At 37.6% G+C, this 20068-nt stretch overlaps 1 protein-coding gene across 1 annotated transcript; it reads left to right on the forward strand.

Annotated features, from left to right (window-relative positions):
* The first annotated feature begins 6298 nt into the window (after positions 1-6298).
* On the forward strand, positions 6299-7117 carry LOC134800816 (uncharacterized). Its single transcript, XM_063773376.1, has one exon. It carries the CDS (start codon positions 6299-6301, stop codon positions 7115-7117), a length of 819 nt encoding a protein of 272 aa, XP_063629446.1.
* Positions 7118-20068: the final 12951 nt, after the last annotated feature.

Consider the following 20068-nt stretch of genomic DNA (forward strand, 5'->3'; position numbering starts at 1 on the left):
ATAAAGAAAAAAATCAAGCATTTAAGGATTAAATATACACGCTCTCCATCTAGGTACATAATATAATAGTCTGAATAGGTTTTTAGTTCTCCTAACCTTTTTTCCTTTTTAGTTTCTTCTGCGACGTGAAAAATTATCGCTCTATATATGGTTAATGAAAAATATCCTACTCTTGTCTTTCGTGTGTTACGCCTGCGAACGTTTCTACATACTCATGCAAAAAGCCGATGAACTTTGTTATGATTTACTTACCATTGAAATCCCAGGTAATAATAATTATAATAATTTATCACATAGCCTAGTATTTAGTCCATCGCTTTCACCCAATAGCATAGTTCATTTTATTTTCACCAACTCTCAATAGTCCTTACTCCCATGACACGGGCAAGCGCAGCATTTGCTCGGTGTACCCTGGTTACATCTCAATAAACTGTCAAAGGGGCCTCTCCGTGTTGCGTTAGTCTTCGCGGAAGCCTCCTAAATATCTGGAACACCATTGTTCTGGGTAAAGCCGTTATAATTTATATATTTTTGCAAAAATTATATTCAAGTCGACAAAAAATACCTTTCTGTACGCATGAACTACCTACCTTTAGCAAACTTGTCGCATTTGTGGCCGATTAATTTACTAATCATTGGCCATATGTCTTTGTAACCTTTGATCAGAGCAGAACTAATGAACTTACTTTAAAATACTTCCCAGAGGACTTTCGGCGATTGTGCAAGAATGTGCCGCGGCTGAAACGGGCGCGTTTCGACCGCGTGCGAGTCTGTGGCATACCACTGCAGTTCAGGCTGGTGCTGCAGACCATCGGAGCGATCATGGGGTACATTGCCGTTATATTGCAGTTTAACATCGGTTAACCCCTTTGTGTGGTTGGCTGGCTTATAGTTGATTAAGTTTAGAGGGGAACCGTATAAAAATAATTGTTATAAAAAAACTAGTTACTCGTACAAGTACAAGGGGGCATTTAACGCAGGGGCTTCATTTTATACGGCACTCCCGTCATAAAGATTTAAATTGTGCAAAAATGGCAACTTCAGTTTAATGTGTGCAATAACAGCAACTTTATAACTACAACTCCGATTAGTGAATATATGTGTTGCAAAGTAGGTAAATATTTATTTCACGATGTTCTGATTAGGTGGTGCGATGCACAATATTCCTGTACGCTTTAGAAAAGTAGTTTACAAATAAATTGTATAAAACTCTATTGTTTTTATTTTGAATGAACTGTGTCAGCTAAGTTACGCAGAATTAAGTTTTATGGTGTTAGGCACGCACCTCGCACACTGCATCATGGCACGGCTACGTCATCGATATACGTCACAGCGTCGTCTCACCTGCACTGCATCACGCCGGCGCCCTCGTCACCACGTTACGTTACGTTGCAGCCACCCCGCGCCCGCGCCGCGCATCATCGATATTGGGGAATTGGTCCAATCGTGTTAATAAAACGCAAGTGCAAGCTCACTCTGAGCCTTTTTGACACCTAACATCGGGTCTTAGGACGACGCGTTAGATTTAGCTATAAATGTAACTTTATATTTTGTTTAAATCTCTTTTATTCGACGCATTCTTATTATTTATCTCCTCCACTGCTGCCTCCCTATATAATTGGCGCAGTCGTGAGTCGAGTCGGTTCGGTACGCGAAATCTAGCATTGATATCCCGTCCTGAGCACGAATCTTCGTATGCATCGACTCTACAAAGAACCTGAGCAGCACAGACGAGGAGATCTACTTGGCGCTTGAATAGAGAGAAGAAAACGTGAAATGTGGTGGCGAGTACACATAGGGTTTGGTTGCATTCCTGTGTATTTCCCCCTTTTCCAAAATTTTTCACCCACTTTCCGCCCAATCTAGGGATAGGAGTAATAGGTTTCGGCGCATCGAGCGCATTGATTTATTTAGTAATTTAGATAGTATTATTGAAGAAGACGAAATGGCAAACAATGATTTTAATTATATTTTTAAAGCCCTTTATAAGGTAGTTCCAGAATTCGATGGAAATCCTAATGTTTTAGTTAGATTTATAAATATATGTGATCAGATAATTGTATGTGAGAGCAGAGGCTGGGAACGAATTAAATAATTTGTCGGTCTTAAATGGACTGTTAAATAAAATCACGGGTTCCGCAGCGCGAACCCTTACAAATAACGGAATTCCTAGTACCTGGGAAGGGATTAGAGATTCTCTAATAAATAATTTCTCCGATCGTAGAGATGAAACGGCGTTATACACAGATTTATCTATGATGACGCAAGGTAGGGCTGTTTTACGAGAAATGTCAGCACATGCTTTGTACGATAGTAACTTATGTACAATTGCACGAAACTGTAGAGACCACTATAACAGCAAAAAGAGAGTTTTATAAAAAACTTGCTTTAGAAACGTACCCGAGAGGTCTTTCTGAACCTCTTGGATCTCGTATGAGATACTAGCTGTGCCCGCGGCTCCGCCCGCGTGGATTTCGGCCTGTATGAGTAAGCTGCTAATTTGTAATCCTAATTTCTCTCCCTCTCCCCTAGAGGCGGAACTTGAAGTAAAGTTGACAGATGGATATGCTAGAGGACTGTAGTCCAGATAAAATATTTTACAATTAGGTACCACTAAATAAAACTACACTCCAAAATCAATAGTTTTTTCGCCCTTATTCAAATTTTACACGTGATTTAAACGACAGAGTAGTAGGTGTATGTCGGACGATACAGTAAGGCATACGCGCGCGAGTGAAAGCGAAGCGGCCTGCCTGGCTAGAGCGCCACTCACCGTGGTCTTCTTCGGACGCCTGAGGAAGACCACGTGCCCCTTGTAACCTCAATGCGTTGCGAGACTTTCGGGAATGATCCGATTTTTTTCGGGAAGGCATGGTAATGCGTATAAAATGCGAGTCCCAAATCGTTTGACTCCGCAAACGACCAGTGCCGGATAAAGATATTTTGATGCCCTAAGCATTTCTAGACCATGGTGCCCCCTCTCCCTAGGGTCATCAAGATTACATTGAATTTTTTTGGTAAATTGGCTCCAGCTGAGAATGGAAATCAGTCACATTTTATCACGAAAATTGATAGTGCCGCAGCAGTAACGTTGCAACACAGTACCTAATGCTGCTGCAGTCGCCACCCGAATGTCACCTTTATCATATCTCAGAATGTTATTTAAAAACGCGAGCGAAGCGAGCGCGAAAATTTATCGATATAAAAAACGCAATTTGATAGACAGTTGTACATTTTTACTTTTAGTATGGAAATCAGTCACATCATTTTATAACGAAAATTGAGAGTGCTGCAGCAGTAACGTTGCAACAGAGTAATGCTGCTGCATTCGCCACCCGAATGTCACCTTTATCGGTATACACCCACTTGCCAGAATTTCATTTGCCATAATTTCATTTGCCATAATAGTCAACAGCCATTATATTGTTTCCCATAATTACATACGCAATACTTATTGTTTACTGTAATATTAGTCACGTGCCAGAAACTTTGTTTCCCATAAAATCAATTTCAATAACATGGTTTTGTCATCATCATTGTAAGCCATAATTATCACTAGCCATAATATTTTTTTTTTACATAAACCAAATGCTACTAGAAAAATGGGTTAGGTTAGATTTGAACTGCGACCCTTACAGAAAAGTAATGCTACTGGAAAAGTGGGTTAGGTTAGGTTTGAACTGCGACCCTTACAGAAAAGAAATGCTACTGGAAAAGTGGGTTAGGTTAGGTTTGAACTGTGACCCTTACAGAAAAGAAATGCTACTAGAAAATTAGGTTAGGTTAGGTTTGAACTGCGACCCTTACAGAAAAGAAATGCTATCAGAAAAGTGGGTTAGGTTAGGTTTGAATTGCGACCCTTACAGAAACCAAATGCTACTAGAAAAATGGGTTAGGTTAGGTTTGAACTGCGACCCTTACAGAAAGGAAATACTACTGGAAAAGTGGGTTAGGTGAGGTTAAATATTCTATTAAATAGTATTATTACAATTAATAATATGGACAACAACACGTATGGCACTCGTACGTTCTGGAATCTAATAATCGGGTAAACAAAGAGTATGTCACATCATTTTTATGGTAAACAAACAATTCGGGCAAATGAATTTCGGGCAAATAAAATTCGGGCATATGAGTATTATCCATATATATATTACGCGAAGCCGATTTTTGTACATCCCATCAGATCTACAGTTATGATCCGATTTTGATAAATGATATGTCATTAGATTCGTCTCATGCTGGAGGGTTGCATAAAACTTTTACTTTTTTAATTTTTGGACGAAAAAGTGCTAAAAAATTAATATTAAACAACTACTGTGCACTAACCGACCAAACCAAATCAACGTGACCTGTGAATCGTGTTTTGACTCAAGATGTCAAAATAAAAAATACATGAATAGAACTCAAACATGTAGGAAGCTGTTAAGCATGATTACATATTACGTTTTGAGTCGGCAACATATAATTCGCAACACTTTAACATGTACGAAAATACAAAAATAATTCTGCTTTTTGTTTATAATGATTGACAATCATAATATTATTGTGTCAACGTGACAACTTCTCATTTCTTTTTTATTCGTGACTATTATGTCAGTAGTATTTTGTTAGGTTATATTCTATTAATTAAGTATCTTATAAAAATATTGATATGAAAACTTTTTCGTGCATATTAAATTTTGCGGGAAAACAAGGCGATGAAGTGCGATTTGGATTTGTACAAGGAAGGTTCCGTGCCACTACAACGTCATATGCATATTGACTAAATTGCATAAAAATAAAAATAAATTAATCACAATGTCTTTTTAGGGTTCCGTAACCAAAATGGCAAAAACGGAGCGGAACTGTAGTTTCGTTATGTCCGTCCGTCCGCCCGTATTTCACAGTCGATTTACTCGGAAACTATAAGCACTACAATAATAAAATGTGGTAGAGAGGTGTAAGCTATCTATAGTACCCTATACTGAGCAAGGTCTGACATGCTCTTGGACGGTTTTTATTAGACTAGAAGATGCCGAACTTCTTGCGGGCAAAATAGTCATAACCATAATAGTAAAAAGTATTTGTGGGTTCCCATGCTACCCGTTTATTGGAACCTGTCCAGCCGTTTTGGCATCACAGACACGCATACATACATAAGTACCTACAGTGACCTCTAAATCACCCGTTTCAGTTACTTTTAAGGGTTTTGGATTTGGATTTCTTCTTTTATTTTAAGACTTTGTTGCTTCTTTGCATAAATTTATGATTCTATGTCAACGGGAAATAGGTACCTTCCGTGTAGATTTTTTAAGTAAGTATTACAATTATAAGTATGTCACTTTTTTCGTGACCTAACAACAATTTGACAGTGTCGAATTCCAAGATTTTTTGATCAACTGGAATGACCTGGAACTTTAATATTTTAATACCTTACCCGCATTGTAACTTCAAGTTGATCCCCCAATCCGTTCCTGAGAAAAAGCTTTGTGCTCTATCTCTGGCGATAAATTGATCTTATATTAAGCTTCCGTTATTACCTCCTGAGATAAGGAACCCCAAAATTAGGTTCAAATAGCAAAGAACTGGATACATGGATTGTTTCTCTGTCATTCTGTTGTCTTTTCAATTTTGAGGTATAGACTTTCGGTTCCAAATTCAAATTATGAATCTTCAATTATTTTACGCTTCTTCAATTATTAACCGCCTTCCAAATCTCAAAGAAGGAGGTTATCAATTCGGTTGTATGTTTTTTTTTTATGTTTCTAAATTAATAAAATTTCTAATTAAATTCTTTTTTTGATTGTATGTAAATGCATACAGATTGGTCCCGTTTTTGTCAAAACCCAGTTCTGATGATGGGATCCATGACGAATCGAGGGAACTCCTCAAATCTTGAAGGCATACATATAATGATTTTTGTGATTTAATCAACAAATCAAATCAACTTCATTAAAACCGATTAAACAAGATTGTCAGACTCACCCCAAATCAATGTGGTTTCACAAGCGGAATAGGAACGATAGATGCAATACATAGCGTGAAGATTCTCATGGAAAAATACAGATCACTTAAAAAAGACCTCCATCTTGTATTCATCGATCTTGAAAAAGCTTTTGACCGCGTTCCAAGGGCACTGATTTGGCAAGCTTTAAGATCGCAACGTGTCCCAGAGCAATACATCGCATTAATAAAAGATCTATATCAGGGAATAACTACACGGGTTAGCAGTCCTGCGGGTCAGTCCGACGAGTTCGAGGTAAAGGTCGGAGTTCACCAGGGTTCCACTATAAGCCCGTTACTATTTAATCTAGTGATGAACTACATCACGGAACATCTGCAGCGCCCGCCACCTTGGTCTTTGCTCTACGCTGACGATGTAGTTCTCATCTCAGAAACCTTAACGGAAGTGCAGGAACAGCTCAACGCATGGCAGCGAGCTTTGGAGAGACATGGACTTCGAGTGAACAGGGACAAAACCGAATACATGATGTGCAACCTGTCTGGAGGCGACGCCAATAACAACGCATCAGTAATGATTGAGGGTTCCTCATTAAAACAAGTACAAGAATTTAAATACCTCGGTTCAATCGTGGCCCCGAAACAGGCGACTGAAAAGGACATCCAGCACAGAATAACAACCGCCTGGCTCAAATGGAGGTCACTATCGGGCGTGCTATGTGACACCAGAATGCCCATAAAGCTTAAAGGCCAAGTCTATAAACAGGCAGTCCGACCAGCGCTAATTTACGGATCGGAATGCTGGCCAATGAGAAAGGAAGATGAGCAAAGGATCCACGTCACTGAAATGAAGATGTTGCGTTGGGCCGGAGGAGTTACGAGATTAGACAGGATAAGAAACGAATATATTAGAGGAACGTTCAAAGTCATAAAATTTGAGGACAAACTGAGAGAAAATCGCTTGCGGTGGTACGGACACGTCATGAGGCGAGACCAGGACCATATGACGAGAGCAGTGATGCAAATAGAGGAAATGAAGCGAGGCAGAGGCCGACCTGCCGCCACCTGGAAGAGCACAATCGAAAAAGATCTTAAAGCTAATAATGTAGACGCAGGGACAACACAAAATAGATTGTTGTGGCGAACACGTACGAGGAGGGCTGACCCCAAGTGATATGGGAACATAGCCAGGAGAAAGAAGAAAGAATCAACAAATCAAGCATATAAATTCAAAATCGTGACATTTGATAAAGTGGAACTGCTGATGATGATCAGAATGGAACTCTTCAACGACGCATAGTTCACGTTTGGCGATTTGTCCTCTTCATTATATGTATTTCTTAAGCAAGTTAAGTTTTTAAGCCACATTTTTGTCGAGATCGAGTTAGGTGATTCTTAAATTGTGTCCAAAAATTTTTTTTCTCAGAAACGTTTTTATTTTTCACATATTATTACATATATCAAAAGTGCATACAAAAAGCAATTTTTTGATTCATATGGTCAAGCTAAAGGAAAGGTAAATAAAATGAGTACATAAACACGGTTGTGATAAAGTGTCCCTCAGTCGTGACATTTCGGCATTATGGTGGCCAACTCGGCTATTTTGATTTATATAGTTATTTTAACATAGCCTAAGTCACTCCTATGACTACAACAAACCTAATGACAGCTCAGACGTTGAAATCCGTCAAACTATAAAGGCTGTAGAGCGTGACAAAGAATCCGATACACATCATACATACATACAAGCGAAAAACATTTTTTTTTTGCTTTGGCAGTCGGGCAATAATAGCAAATGATCTGTAGCTAATAAAAATGCATTTCTGAAAAGTGCATGTGCCTCTAAATTAATCAAACGAATTAAGAATGACATGACCACGTGTCTAAATGTCACGAACGTGGACTCAAAAGTCCGTGGTGGTGACAGATTTTTAAGGCCACGGTCGTGATAATTTGGAACATGTTCGATATTACATAAACATTCCACTAAACTACGCCAAATACGCTAAAATCACCATGCTACGTGCAGTCGATATCGCCATTCACTTTACTATGGAAATTGACAATAACACCGACATGTCGGAGCAGTAGTGCAGCTGCGGTCGGAAGTACGCTAAAATCACCATGCTACGTGCAGTCGGTATCGTCATTCACTTTACTATGGAAATTGACAATAACACCGACATGTCGGAGCAGTAGTGCAGCTGTGGTCGGAAGTACGCTAAAATCACCATGCTACGTGCAGTCGGTATCGTCATTCATATTTTACTATGGAAATTGACAATAACAGGCCGCTGCAGTAATGTCGGAGCAGTAGTGCAGCTGCAGTTGGAAATGGACTGGCATCTATATTCGTAGAACAACAGGTAAGTACTTTGCAATTGCATTGTAAGTAATTGCATAAGTAGGCACTGCAAACAATAATAAAAGCACTGTCGAAATTTGCAATTATTTCTCACGCGACATGATATTCACGCTAACTCAGCCGATTAGCGTCGAGTTATTCAATTCGGAGACCGAGTGTTCCCGTAGCGGTGACTCACAACAATTCTCACGTGTCGATCACGTATTGTCTCGATTACGCACAGATAATTTGAATACAGAAAAGACAGCTAATTTAAAACAACTTTGTACCAAATATGCCGACGTATTTTATGTTGAAGATGAGCCACTTACGTTTACTAATCAAATAAAGCACTGCATACAATTGTTGTGTTGACAGGCGCACTAGTACCTGCTATGAAAAGCTTCCAGTGGATGTTATTTACCTGGACTACGAGAAAGCATTCGACCGCGTCCCGATAAACAGACTCCTTGCCAAGTTACAGCATTTTGGGATTCGCGGAAATTTGCTCAACTGGATAAAAGACTTCTTGACAGGGAGGAAATTTCATGTACGAGTTGGAGAGCACCTTTCGGATCCGTATGACGTCTACAGTGGAGTTCCACAGGGTTCTGTGCTCGGACCAATGTTGTTTGGTATTTTCTTAACAGACCTTAGGCAAGTTGTACACTCGGGCATGTTTTTATTCGCTGATGACACAAAGATTATGGGAAACCCGCTTATCAGTCAGAACATCATACAGCAGGACTGAGACCGCATTTTACAATGGACGAAAGATTGGCTTATAACCCTCAACGCAGACAAGTGCACTGTACTTCATATTGGCAAAAATAACCCTACGCACACATATAATATTGGCTCCAAAAGTTTACAGAGCGTTGCTTCCCAGCGTGATCTTGGTGTAGTTGTAACTAACAATCTTAAATGGGAACAACATGTTTTAGGGTTTACCAAAAAGGCAAATTCGGTTTTATACATGACCAGGAAAGCTTTCCGTTACATAGACAAGAATCTCTTTATTAAGCTATATAAGACATATGTAAGACCCTTACTGGAATATGCCTTCCAAATTTGGAATCCATATTTTAAGAAGGATATAAATCTTATTGAAAAAGTCCAAAGAAGAGCCACAAAATTGGTACCATCTCTTCGTAACCAACCATATGAAGATAGATTAAAGGAATTGGACCTGACAACCTTGGAGCAGCGAAGGCAACGCGGTGACTTGATAGAAACGTATAAAATACTCACAGGACACTACAACGTACCCGGGTTAAGCGATATTTTTACTCGCAACATAAATGACAGACTGAGAGGACACTCTCTGAAACTGACACGGACGCAGAGTAGTAGCAACCCCAGACGACACTTCCTATCTAACCGCGTAGTGAGAGTGTGGATCAGTTTACCCGAGTCAGTGATCAGTGCACCTTCGATAAACTCTTTTAAAAACAAACTCAATGAACACTTTCGTAGACTACAAAACACAAGTGGACATTGATGTGCACGTATCAGCTTTAAGCTGCCTGTGCATTCACATATAATAATAATAATAAAAACGACAGATGAAATACCTATTTATTCGAAGACGTATAGATACCTACAAATTCATAGGGAGGAATTTAAATCTCAAATTACAAAAATGTTAGAACAGGGAATAATTCGACCGTCATCATCAGCCTGGAGTGCACCCACCTGGGTCGTCCCGAAAAAAGCGGACGCTTCTGGAAAAGTAAAATGGAGATTAGTTATAGATTTTCGGAAACTAAATGCCAAAACGATAGACGACAAGTATCCTATTCCTAACATAAACGATATATCGGACAAATTGGTAAAATAAATGCCAATACTTAACAAGTTGTTCGCTTTTACGTAAGACGCAGCGTTAGGCTCTTTCTGACAAAAGTATGTAGTAAATGAAGGTGTGACATTCCGTTTTAAAATATCGCTAACATTCACCAAAAGCCAAATTTCAATAAAAAATATGTTAAATATTTAGCTAATTATTGTTCATTATTTAACTTATTAAGGTAAGTTAAAAAGTTTTATGAGTAATTAAGAAAGCAGAATAGCATTCGCACATTCGCGTGACACCGGCGACAACCGAAATATGTTTCTAACACCCGAATGGCATTCATTCTAAGAGCTAATAGCAGATATATCTACCGGAACGGTCAAGGCGCTCACAAATACGTAGGGTATACTGAAAATTCCTGGAACAGGCCACATAGAAAAAATAAGTCGTGTCATGTATCAGAATCTAGAAACTCTCAGTATGGCCCACGTATCTGGACACGCCTCTATTATCAAGGCGTTAGAGTGCGTGTTTAGATATTGTGAACACCTTGGCCGCTCCGATATATCTGATGGCGACTGTACCTACCTATTTAGAAGTACCTAGTTATCAAATTTTAGCCTTATTAGTGTTATATTACATTCAAGAAATAACTGAGACAGATGAACAAATACTTAAGGATGACTCACGTTGGACAGGGCCGTGTCCGGGCCGGAGCTTCCGGCGCTTACTTTTCTATGACATGACAGGTGATCACGTGATGCTTTCCATAGAAAACGATGCGCCGGGAGCTCCGGCCCGGACACGGCCCTGTCTAACGTGAGTCATCCTTAATATTCACGATAGATTTCGTAGAGCTATCGTTTCACTACACTTAATAAAACAAAGTCCCCCGCCGCGTCTGTCTATTTGTGTGGGTTACTATCAAATTTACCTTATCGCTAAACGACCATTTCAGCTCTAGATGACATAAGAGTAAAATACACAGTCAGCATAGAGTCAATTCAGCTGGACGACATGAAAGTAGAATACAGTCAATTTAGCTGGGTGGCTAAGAATTAGAATGAATAAGTAGCCAAACGCATGGAAATATAAATAGTCCGTAGCATTAGAATACCTAATTCGTCGAAAGTAAAATTATTTGATTGACGTGAACACAGAACGAGTTAGTAGCTAAACCTCTGGAAAAGTAATGTGTTTACAATACAGATATGCGCGGGAAGGTTTTAATTATCAAGTGTCATATCAACACTTAACATTTTAAAAGGCTACAAATATAATGACCACCAAAAAATACTTTGGTACCCTAAATAAAAAAATCATGCTTACCAAAAAAAATTACTGAACACCAAAAAAATAAGGCCTAAAAATACAAAAGTACCACCATTTTAATTACGACTGCACTTCAAATTGTATTCAAATACCAAATATATTGAATGATCACCAAAAATCATTAATGATCACCAAATCTTGAAGACCAAATTAATGCGATAATTTCACCTAAATAAACCACAAAGATTACCAAAACATGTATACATATTACCAAATAAAGTAAACTGATGCCAAAATTACTAGCCCCTCCCGCTCAACCTCCCGTACCCCGCACCGCATACCTACCTTACCTAATCTACTTTTCTAGTAGCATTTCGTTATGCTACTAGACAAGTAAGTCAAACTGCTATCAGTTAAGTGGGTTAGGTTAGCACTGCGACCCATACAGAAACGAAATGGTACTAGAAAAGTAGGTTAGGTTAGGTTTGAACTGCGACCTTTACAGATACGAAATGCTACTAGAAAAGTGGGTTAGGTTAGGTTTGAACTGCGACCCATACAGAAACGAAATGCTACTAGAAAAGTGGGTTAGGTTTGCTATCCTATTAAAGCAAATGACTCCAAAATAATAATTCTTCTAGAAACGAAATGCTACTTGAAAAGTGGGTTAGGTTAGGTTTGAACTGCGCCCCATACAGGACCAAACTGCTATCAGAAAAGTGGGTTAGGTTAGGTTTGAACTGCGACCCTTACAGAAACCAAATGCTACTAGAAAAATGGGTTAGGTTAGGTTTGAACTACGACCCTTACAGAAAAGAAATTTTACTAGAAAAGTGGGTTAGGTTAGGTTTGAACTGCGACCTTTACAGAAAAGAAATGCTACTAGAAAAGTGGGATAGGTTTGGTTTGAACTGCGACCCTTACAGAAAAGAAATGCTACTAGAAAAGTGGGCTAGGTTAGGTTTGAACTGCGACCCTTGCAGAAAAGAAATGCTACTAGAAAAGTGGGTTAGGTTAGGTTTGAACTGGGACCCTTACAGAAAAGAAATGCTACTAGAAAAGTGGGTTAGGTTAGGTTTGTACTGCGACCCTTACAGAAAAAAAATGCTACTAGAAAAGTGGGTTAGGTTAGGTTTGAACTGCGACCCATACTGAAACGAAATGGTACTAGAAAAGTGGGTTAGGTTAGGTTTGAACTGCGAACCTTGCAGAAAAGAAATGCTACTAGAAAAGTGGGTAAGGTTAGCTTAGGTTTGAACAGCGACCCTTACAGAAACGAAATGCTACTAGAAAAGTGTCTTAGGTTAGGTTAGAACTGCGACTGTTACAGAAATAAAATGCTACTAGAAAAAGGTGACGAAGTGGATTAATTAATTTAATAGTATAACGATAATTATATTAAATATTTGCACATTTTTAATTAAAATGTGGTTACAATTTTGGTGGTAATTTACTATTTTTGGCTTTATAATGATTATTTTGGAGTCATTTGCTTTATTATGATATCAAGATTTAAAAATTTGGTTATAATTTTACATTAAAATGGAGTTCTAATTTTGGTGGTCATTTACTATTTTTGGGTTTACAATGATTATTTTGGTGTCATTTTCTTTAATAGGATAGCAAGATGTAAAAATTTGGTTATCATTTCACATTAAAATGGGATTTGAAATTTGGTAATCATTTACTATTTTTGGGTTAATAATGATTAGTTTGGTGTCATTTCCTTTAAAAGGATAGTAAAATGTAATAAAATTGGTAATCATATCACATTAAAATGGTGTTATAATTTTGGTGATCATTCATTATTTTAGGGTGGTAAAATAGATTTTTTTGGTATTAAATTTTACTAAATCTGGTGATCAGTTAAATAGCAGCCATTTTAAAATCAAGCCGTTTTGCTAACGGGTCGTTTGGCGTTTATTCCATTTAGTAAAGACATTACACAATACAGACTTTTTGCTTCTTAACTGTTTAGCGTTCATGTCTGTTTAGTAATTAAGACGTTCTAAGATACAAACGTTTTGCTACCGGACCATTTAGCGTTTATGTCTATTAAGTAATAAGTAACTAGCTGATGTGTCCGCGGCTCCGCCCGCGTGGAATTCGGTCTGTATGAGTAAGCTGCTAATTTGTAATCCTAATTTCTCTCCCTCTCCCCTGGAGGCGGAACTCGAAGTAAAGTTGACAGATGGATATGCTAGAGGACTGTAGTCCAGATAAAATATTTTACAATTAGGCACCACTAAATAAAACTACACTCCAAAATCAATAGTTTTTTTCGCCCTTATTCAAATTTTACACGTGATTTAAACGACAGAGTAGTAGGTGTATGTCGGACGATACAGTAAGGCATACGCACGCGAGTGAAAGCGAAGCGGCCTCTCACCGTGGTCTTCTTCGGACGCCTGAGAAAGACCACGTGCCCCTTGTAACCTCAATGCGTTGCGAGACTTTCGCGAATGATCCGATTTTTTTCGGGAAGGCATGGTAATGCGTATAAAATGCGAGTCCCAAATCGTTTGACTCCGCAAACGACCAGTGCCGGATTAAGATATTTTGATGCCCTAAGCATTTCTAGACCATGGTGCCCCCTCTCCCTAGGGTCATCAAGATTACATTGAATTTTTTTGGTAAATTGAGTGACGTTCATTGATGCATTACAGCTGAAAATGGAAATCAGTCACATCATTTTATCACGAAAATTGATAGTGCCGCAGCAGTAACGTTGCAACACAGTACCTAATGCTGCTGCAGTCGCCTCCCGAATGTCACCTTTATCATATCTTAGAATGTTATTGAAAACGAGAGCGAAGCGAGCGCGAAAATTTTTCGATATAAAAACGCAATTTGATAGACAGTTGTACATTTTTAATTTTAGTATGGAAATCAGTTACAAAATAATTTTATCACGAAGATTGACAGTGCTGCAACAGTAACGTTGCAACAGAGTAATGCTGCTGCAGTCGCCACCCGAATGTCACCTTTATCATATCTTAGAAAGTTATTGAAAACGCGAGAGAAGCGAGCGCGAAAATTTTTCGATATAAAAAACGCAATTTGACAGACAGTTGTACATTTTTACTTTTAGTCCCAACCAGGCGCGAATCTAGGATTTCATACAGAGAAGGGATGGGACAGTTGTCTATCAGCCTAGTTTCGCATAGGGCTCGATATTTAAGGGTCTCAGCGAGGTTGTTTTCATACAGAAAAGATGCAAGAAAGCTGAGCTTGGAATTGACCAAGTGAATTGAATTGGCCTCCGCGTAAGGTCAAATCGAAAGCCTACATTGGAGATGTTCTTACGTTCCCTCACTCTCTTACTTGATCCCTACGACCCTTCGTTATTAGATGGGTACTTGTACACGTATAAAAGTTTCATGTAGGTACCTACTCCACCACGACTGCAATGCTGATGCAGCCTGCGCGTTTTTTTGCCTACGGTTTTGGTGCCACCTAGACGTGGTGCCCTATAAGCAAGTGCTTATTTTGCTTAAAAGTGTTAAACCGGCACTGCAAATGACAGAGGTCAATGTTTTTTTTTTCAAAGTATCCATCTTCGTGGCCATTATTAAGTGATTAAAGGAGGCGATACGTATGAATATGGATTTGATATGGATGCGATATAATTACGATTAGGTATAATTCATGAAGGGGAAATTAATAATTTTAAATAATTATGCAATTATACGCGTATTGATATGAGTGTTAATTTTACTACGTAACTATGTAAACTCATTTTTAGTTTGCTTGACTACTTAATGTGTACTCAGTTCCCCAAAAGATGGCACTGTGCAATGTGTGGCAATTAATTTATTGTCGTTTAATTTTGTTGTATTATTAAATCAACACAATTATTCCATTAAATTTGTTGATATCCGTACCCCCTCTTCTAAACCTAGAGTTAATTTGGCAAACTCCTTCCTCAGTGGCTTATTCATGTCACAACATATTAAATTCAGCGCCATCTGTTAGTTTACCAGGGTACTCTATAGTGGTAGCACATATTTGAAAAAAGTTTGCCCCTCCTTCCTAAGTAGCGCCATAAGATACAGGGGCAAACTTAAGTCAATCGAGTGTTGTGGCTACCCCCCCCCCCCCCCTTTTAGGAGTTGAATTTTTATAGCCTATAACCTGGTCGGGGATTTTCTCGACAGATTAGTAAAGTTTCCATCAAAATCCGTTCAGCCGTTTTCACGTGATGCGCGTTCAAATAAACAGACAAACAGATAAACATACAAACAGACAAAAATTCTAAAAATTGTTGGAACGTGTTCTGTTATCGATTCTAAGTATCCCCAGCCAACTTTTTTTCGAATATCTTCCATGTACAGACTTTCGACCCTCTTCAGCTTTATTATTATATAAATAGAAATAGATAAATAGATAGATAAAGACATTCGAAGATAAAGAATTTTTGCTGCTAGATCATTTTAAATTGTAACATTCTAAGATTCAGACGTTTTGCTAAAGAGGCATTTAGCATTCATATACGTCTATGTTGTCACAAAGACATAACACAATCCAGACATTTCAGCTATATTGTCCTTTAGCGATAACGATAAGGTAAATTTGATAGTAACCCGTTTGTGTGTATGTATGTTCGCGATAAACTCAAAATCTACTCAACATGATTACAAAGCAATTTATTCTTAAACGGTTCTTAAATCATCAACGAAGCTCTTTTCAATTTCATTACTTACTACAACAATGACAAATTACCATTTCAAAGGCTCATAAAACTTCTAGTCTATGAGTTATTTTCACATGTACAAGACGTACCTGTTTTAATTCGAAACGGTTACTAGACATATACATATACAAAATGGTTGGATTCCTTAGGAAAGATACACATTTTGGCAATTATTTACATAAAAACTTTGAAAAAATGCTTAAGTCATTGAATTTGCCTATGTCTTTGTTAATGTGTCCAAATTACGAAATTTCTGACGGATTTGTGACTCCAATCAGCTGTTTGCGCAAAGTTAAATTTTTCCTGACGACAATTGGTTTTCTTATTATATTTTATTATCGTTTCAACTATTCTGTGGTCTTTACACACGTTCACAATTCAGGAAATTATGAAATAACATCATTCCTCGTTACGTCAATATATATTGACAATCTATATTTTTCCTGCGTGTATATCGCTATATTCCTAGCTAACGTCCGAAATACCACGGACAATACCGCACTTATTATAAACCTTCAAAAAGCTTTAAGAAATTTGCGTTACGTAGATATTCACTTAAAAAAGTTAACTACTTGGAATATTATTTCAATGCTTACAATTGTGTTGTGTTTTTTGTTTTTTTACTTTCTTACGCATGAGACACATAATATGGAATCGATATTAAATATTTTTCCCTTGATTTATTTCGATATTCACGTAATATACACATATCGTATGATGTGGATTATTAAACAAGAATTACAAATGTGGATAAATGAAATGCAGCAATATCGGGAAACATTCCTTAAATCGGCGGAGTATAATAACATGCCATGCGGAAATCGACAATTTGAAACATACCAATTTATTTTCAATGCATTTGAAATATACAAAAAAGTCTGTAAAGTCCCGGTAAGTTGATACGTACTTATTTTGTTTACGTATTCTTTAGTACGGAATTAACTATTCAGTTTATAAAGAATGATATACATAATATACTTCTTCATTAAACGATTTAATTATGCTTATTTATTTACAGATTTCATCCCATGTATTGAGTTTAGTTATCCACTCCCTTTTATATCTACAAGTTAATATATATATAAAAAAACAGTACCCTGAACAAAGTGTTTTGTCGGTAAGCATATCTATAATATTGACATTACTTGATATTTCGAAATTATAAAACCTTAAAAATTGTTTTTTTTTTATTTACTTAAAATTAAAAGGAGTTTGATGGTGTTTTCATTGATTGCCGTTTTCATTTGTTTTTCTTTAAAAATGTTCATCAAGTTGCTCGCTTCGTGCCAGCTAAAGTAGAGATGACTTTTTTTTTTTCATTTTAACTCTATTGTTTACTTAGATAATTAAGTATGGTCTTTAAAATCTATTTTTCTTTTACATTAATATTTTTGGAAATAATCACTAATAAGGTCCTAATAAACATCAATGTCTACAACCCTTATGCTTGTATGGAGTTTTGTTTATGATTTTTCGTATCATAAAAAGCTATATAGCGTGTATTTTTGATATGGCCACATATTCTAAGGGTAGTATAAGCCCAAATAGATAATATCGATTTGTTACTGTGAAATTATTATGATAGTAAATTAAAACAAAATCCGATTATTTATTCAAATTTGTGCGGTATTTTAATTTAAAATAATTACATTTGTTTAAAAACGAAATGGCGGAAAAATTGGGAAAATTGGAAAAGTTGATAATTTGTAGTACCTATTACAGTCTGTTAACTCTCAGAATGACCTTCGAATTTTAGAAAGATACATCGGGTATCGGCGGTAACACGCGAAGGTGATACTGCGGTTCTGCTTTCTAATTAACTCACAAACAGTTTTAAACTTACCGCAAAAAGTTAAGGATACCTATTGTCGCAATGTAAAATAAGCCCTAATTTAATGACCTTATGCTAAATATTCGGTTGTTGACTATATTGCGATTTGACTTTTTGTCATAATCTAAATAAAATAGAATCAGAATTTGAAATTCGTCCCCCATACAACCATTTCCAGTCGCCGTTACGACGCGGTGTTGACACATCTTGTGTCGACACCGTCTGTTTCGGTCACAATTCCAGTCGCAGAGTCGTCGCCGTGTCGACACAGTTACCAGAAATGGGGAAGGGTCGACACATGACATAAAGTGTGGTCGCTGTGTGCACATATTGTTTCGAGTTTGCGACTACTTTATGCCAAAATCATTCGTTCATTCGTTCATTTTGTTCCTGTCAAATGGAAACTGTCAGATGGAAAAATACTTAAATAAAAATAAGTGACATTAATACGCCATCTCTAAAACGGATTACAAGACGTAATTATATATTGTTTGCATTTATATGACAATAGGACTTAAATTATTATGGGGAATTAAACTGCTCCAGTGATTTGATAAACTAAGTGTAATATAATCAACGCGCCACCACATTGTTTTAGTTTAGCCGGAAATGAAATTGTTTACTTCTCAGTGCCTGTGTTCATAACTATATTATTTGAAGCATTTTTAGTACTTCGATGCGTATACTATACTTAAATAACAGAAATAACGCTTTACATACTACCAAACTTGTTAATTATGATCTATAAATATGGTTTAAGGCTGAGAAATATTGCAGTCACAAAGTAGTCGCAATGTTTCGACTTTGTGTCGACTCTGTGTTGACACATGACACGCGCTGTCAAAAGTAATAACAAAGTTACTGGTACCTATGTTACTGGATTTGCAAAATGGCTCCTTGTGTTGATTTGTTTTCAGATATTCTCAAAGTGTAAAAATGCCGTGGTCAGAGATGGGCATTAATCGATTAACTGTTTATTCGACTAATTCATGGAATAAAAAAAGTTAATTCTCAAATTTTAATCGCGATTAGTTTAGTCGGCCTAACATAGATTGAAATTGAATTAATCTGAATATTAATCGAATAAATTATCGATTAAATCTCGATTGAAAGTTGGCAGGGGGCCATTTTTGTACGTAAAAATAATAGAAATGTCTTGCATGCAGATGGTAGCAAAACACTTTGTCATAAAAGTCGAGATGGGTGTCGATATATAGGTTTTAGGGAGTGCCGATTTCGAAAATAATGACCATTTTGGAATCCGAAATGGCGGCCATGCACTGTGTCATAAAAGTCGTCATGGATGTCGTTTTATACGTTTTAGGGGGCCCCAATTTTGAAAATGATGACCATTTTGGAATCCAAAATGGCGGCCATGCACTATGCCATAAAAGTCGTCATGGGTGTCGTTTTATAGGTTTTAGGGGGCGCAGATTTCGAAAATGATGACCATTTTGGATTCCAAGATGGCGGCCATGCACTATGTCATAAAAGTCGTCATGGATGTCGTTTTATAGGTTTTAGGGGGCCCCGATTTAGAAAATGATGACCATTTTGAAATCCAAAATGGCGGCCATGCACTATGTCATAAAAGTCGTCATGGGTGTCGTTTTATAGGTTTTGGGGGGCGCAGATTTAGAAAATGATAACCATTTTGGATTCCAAAATGGCGGCCATGCACTATGTCATAAAAGTCGTCATGGGTGTCGTTTTATAGGTTTTAGGGGGCGCAGATTTCGAAAATGATGACCATTTTAGATTCCAAGATGGCGGCCATGCACTATGTCAAGTCGTCATGGATGTCGTTTTATAGGTTTTAGGGGGCCCCGGTTTAGAAAATGATGACCATTTTGACATCCAAAATGGCGGCCATGCACTATGTCATAAACGTCGTCATGGGTGTCGTTTTATAGGTTTTGGGGGGCGCAGATTTAGAAAATGATGACCATTTTGGATTCCAAAATGGCGGCCACGCACTTTATCATTAAAGTCGTCATCGGTGTCGTTTTATAGGTTTTAGGGGGCGCAGATTTCGAAAATGATGACCATTTTAGATTCCAAGATGGCGGCCTTGCACTATGTCGAGTCGTCATGGATGTCGTTTTATAGGTTTTAGGGGGCCCCGGTTTAGAAAATGATGACCATTTTGACATCCAAAATGGCGGCCATGCACTATGTCATAAACGTCGT

The sequence above is a fragment of the Cydia splendana genome, chromosome 2 (assembly GCF_910591565.1).
Source record: "Cydia splendana chromosome 2, ilCydSple1.2, whole genome shotgun sequence".
NCBI lineage: Eukaryota > Metazoa > Arthropoda > Insecta > Lepidoptera > Tortricidae > Cydia > Cydia splendana.

Bases quoted from the DNA above. Each gene is read 5' to 3' on its own strand.
- LOC134800816 (XM_063773376.1), top strand. From the start codon at position 6,299: ATGAACTACATCACGGAACATCTGCAGCGCCCGCCACCTTGGTCTTTG.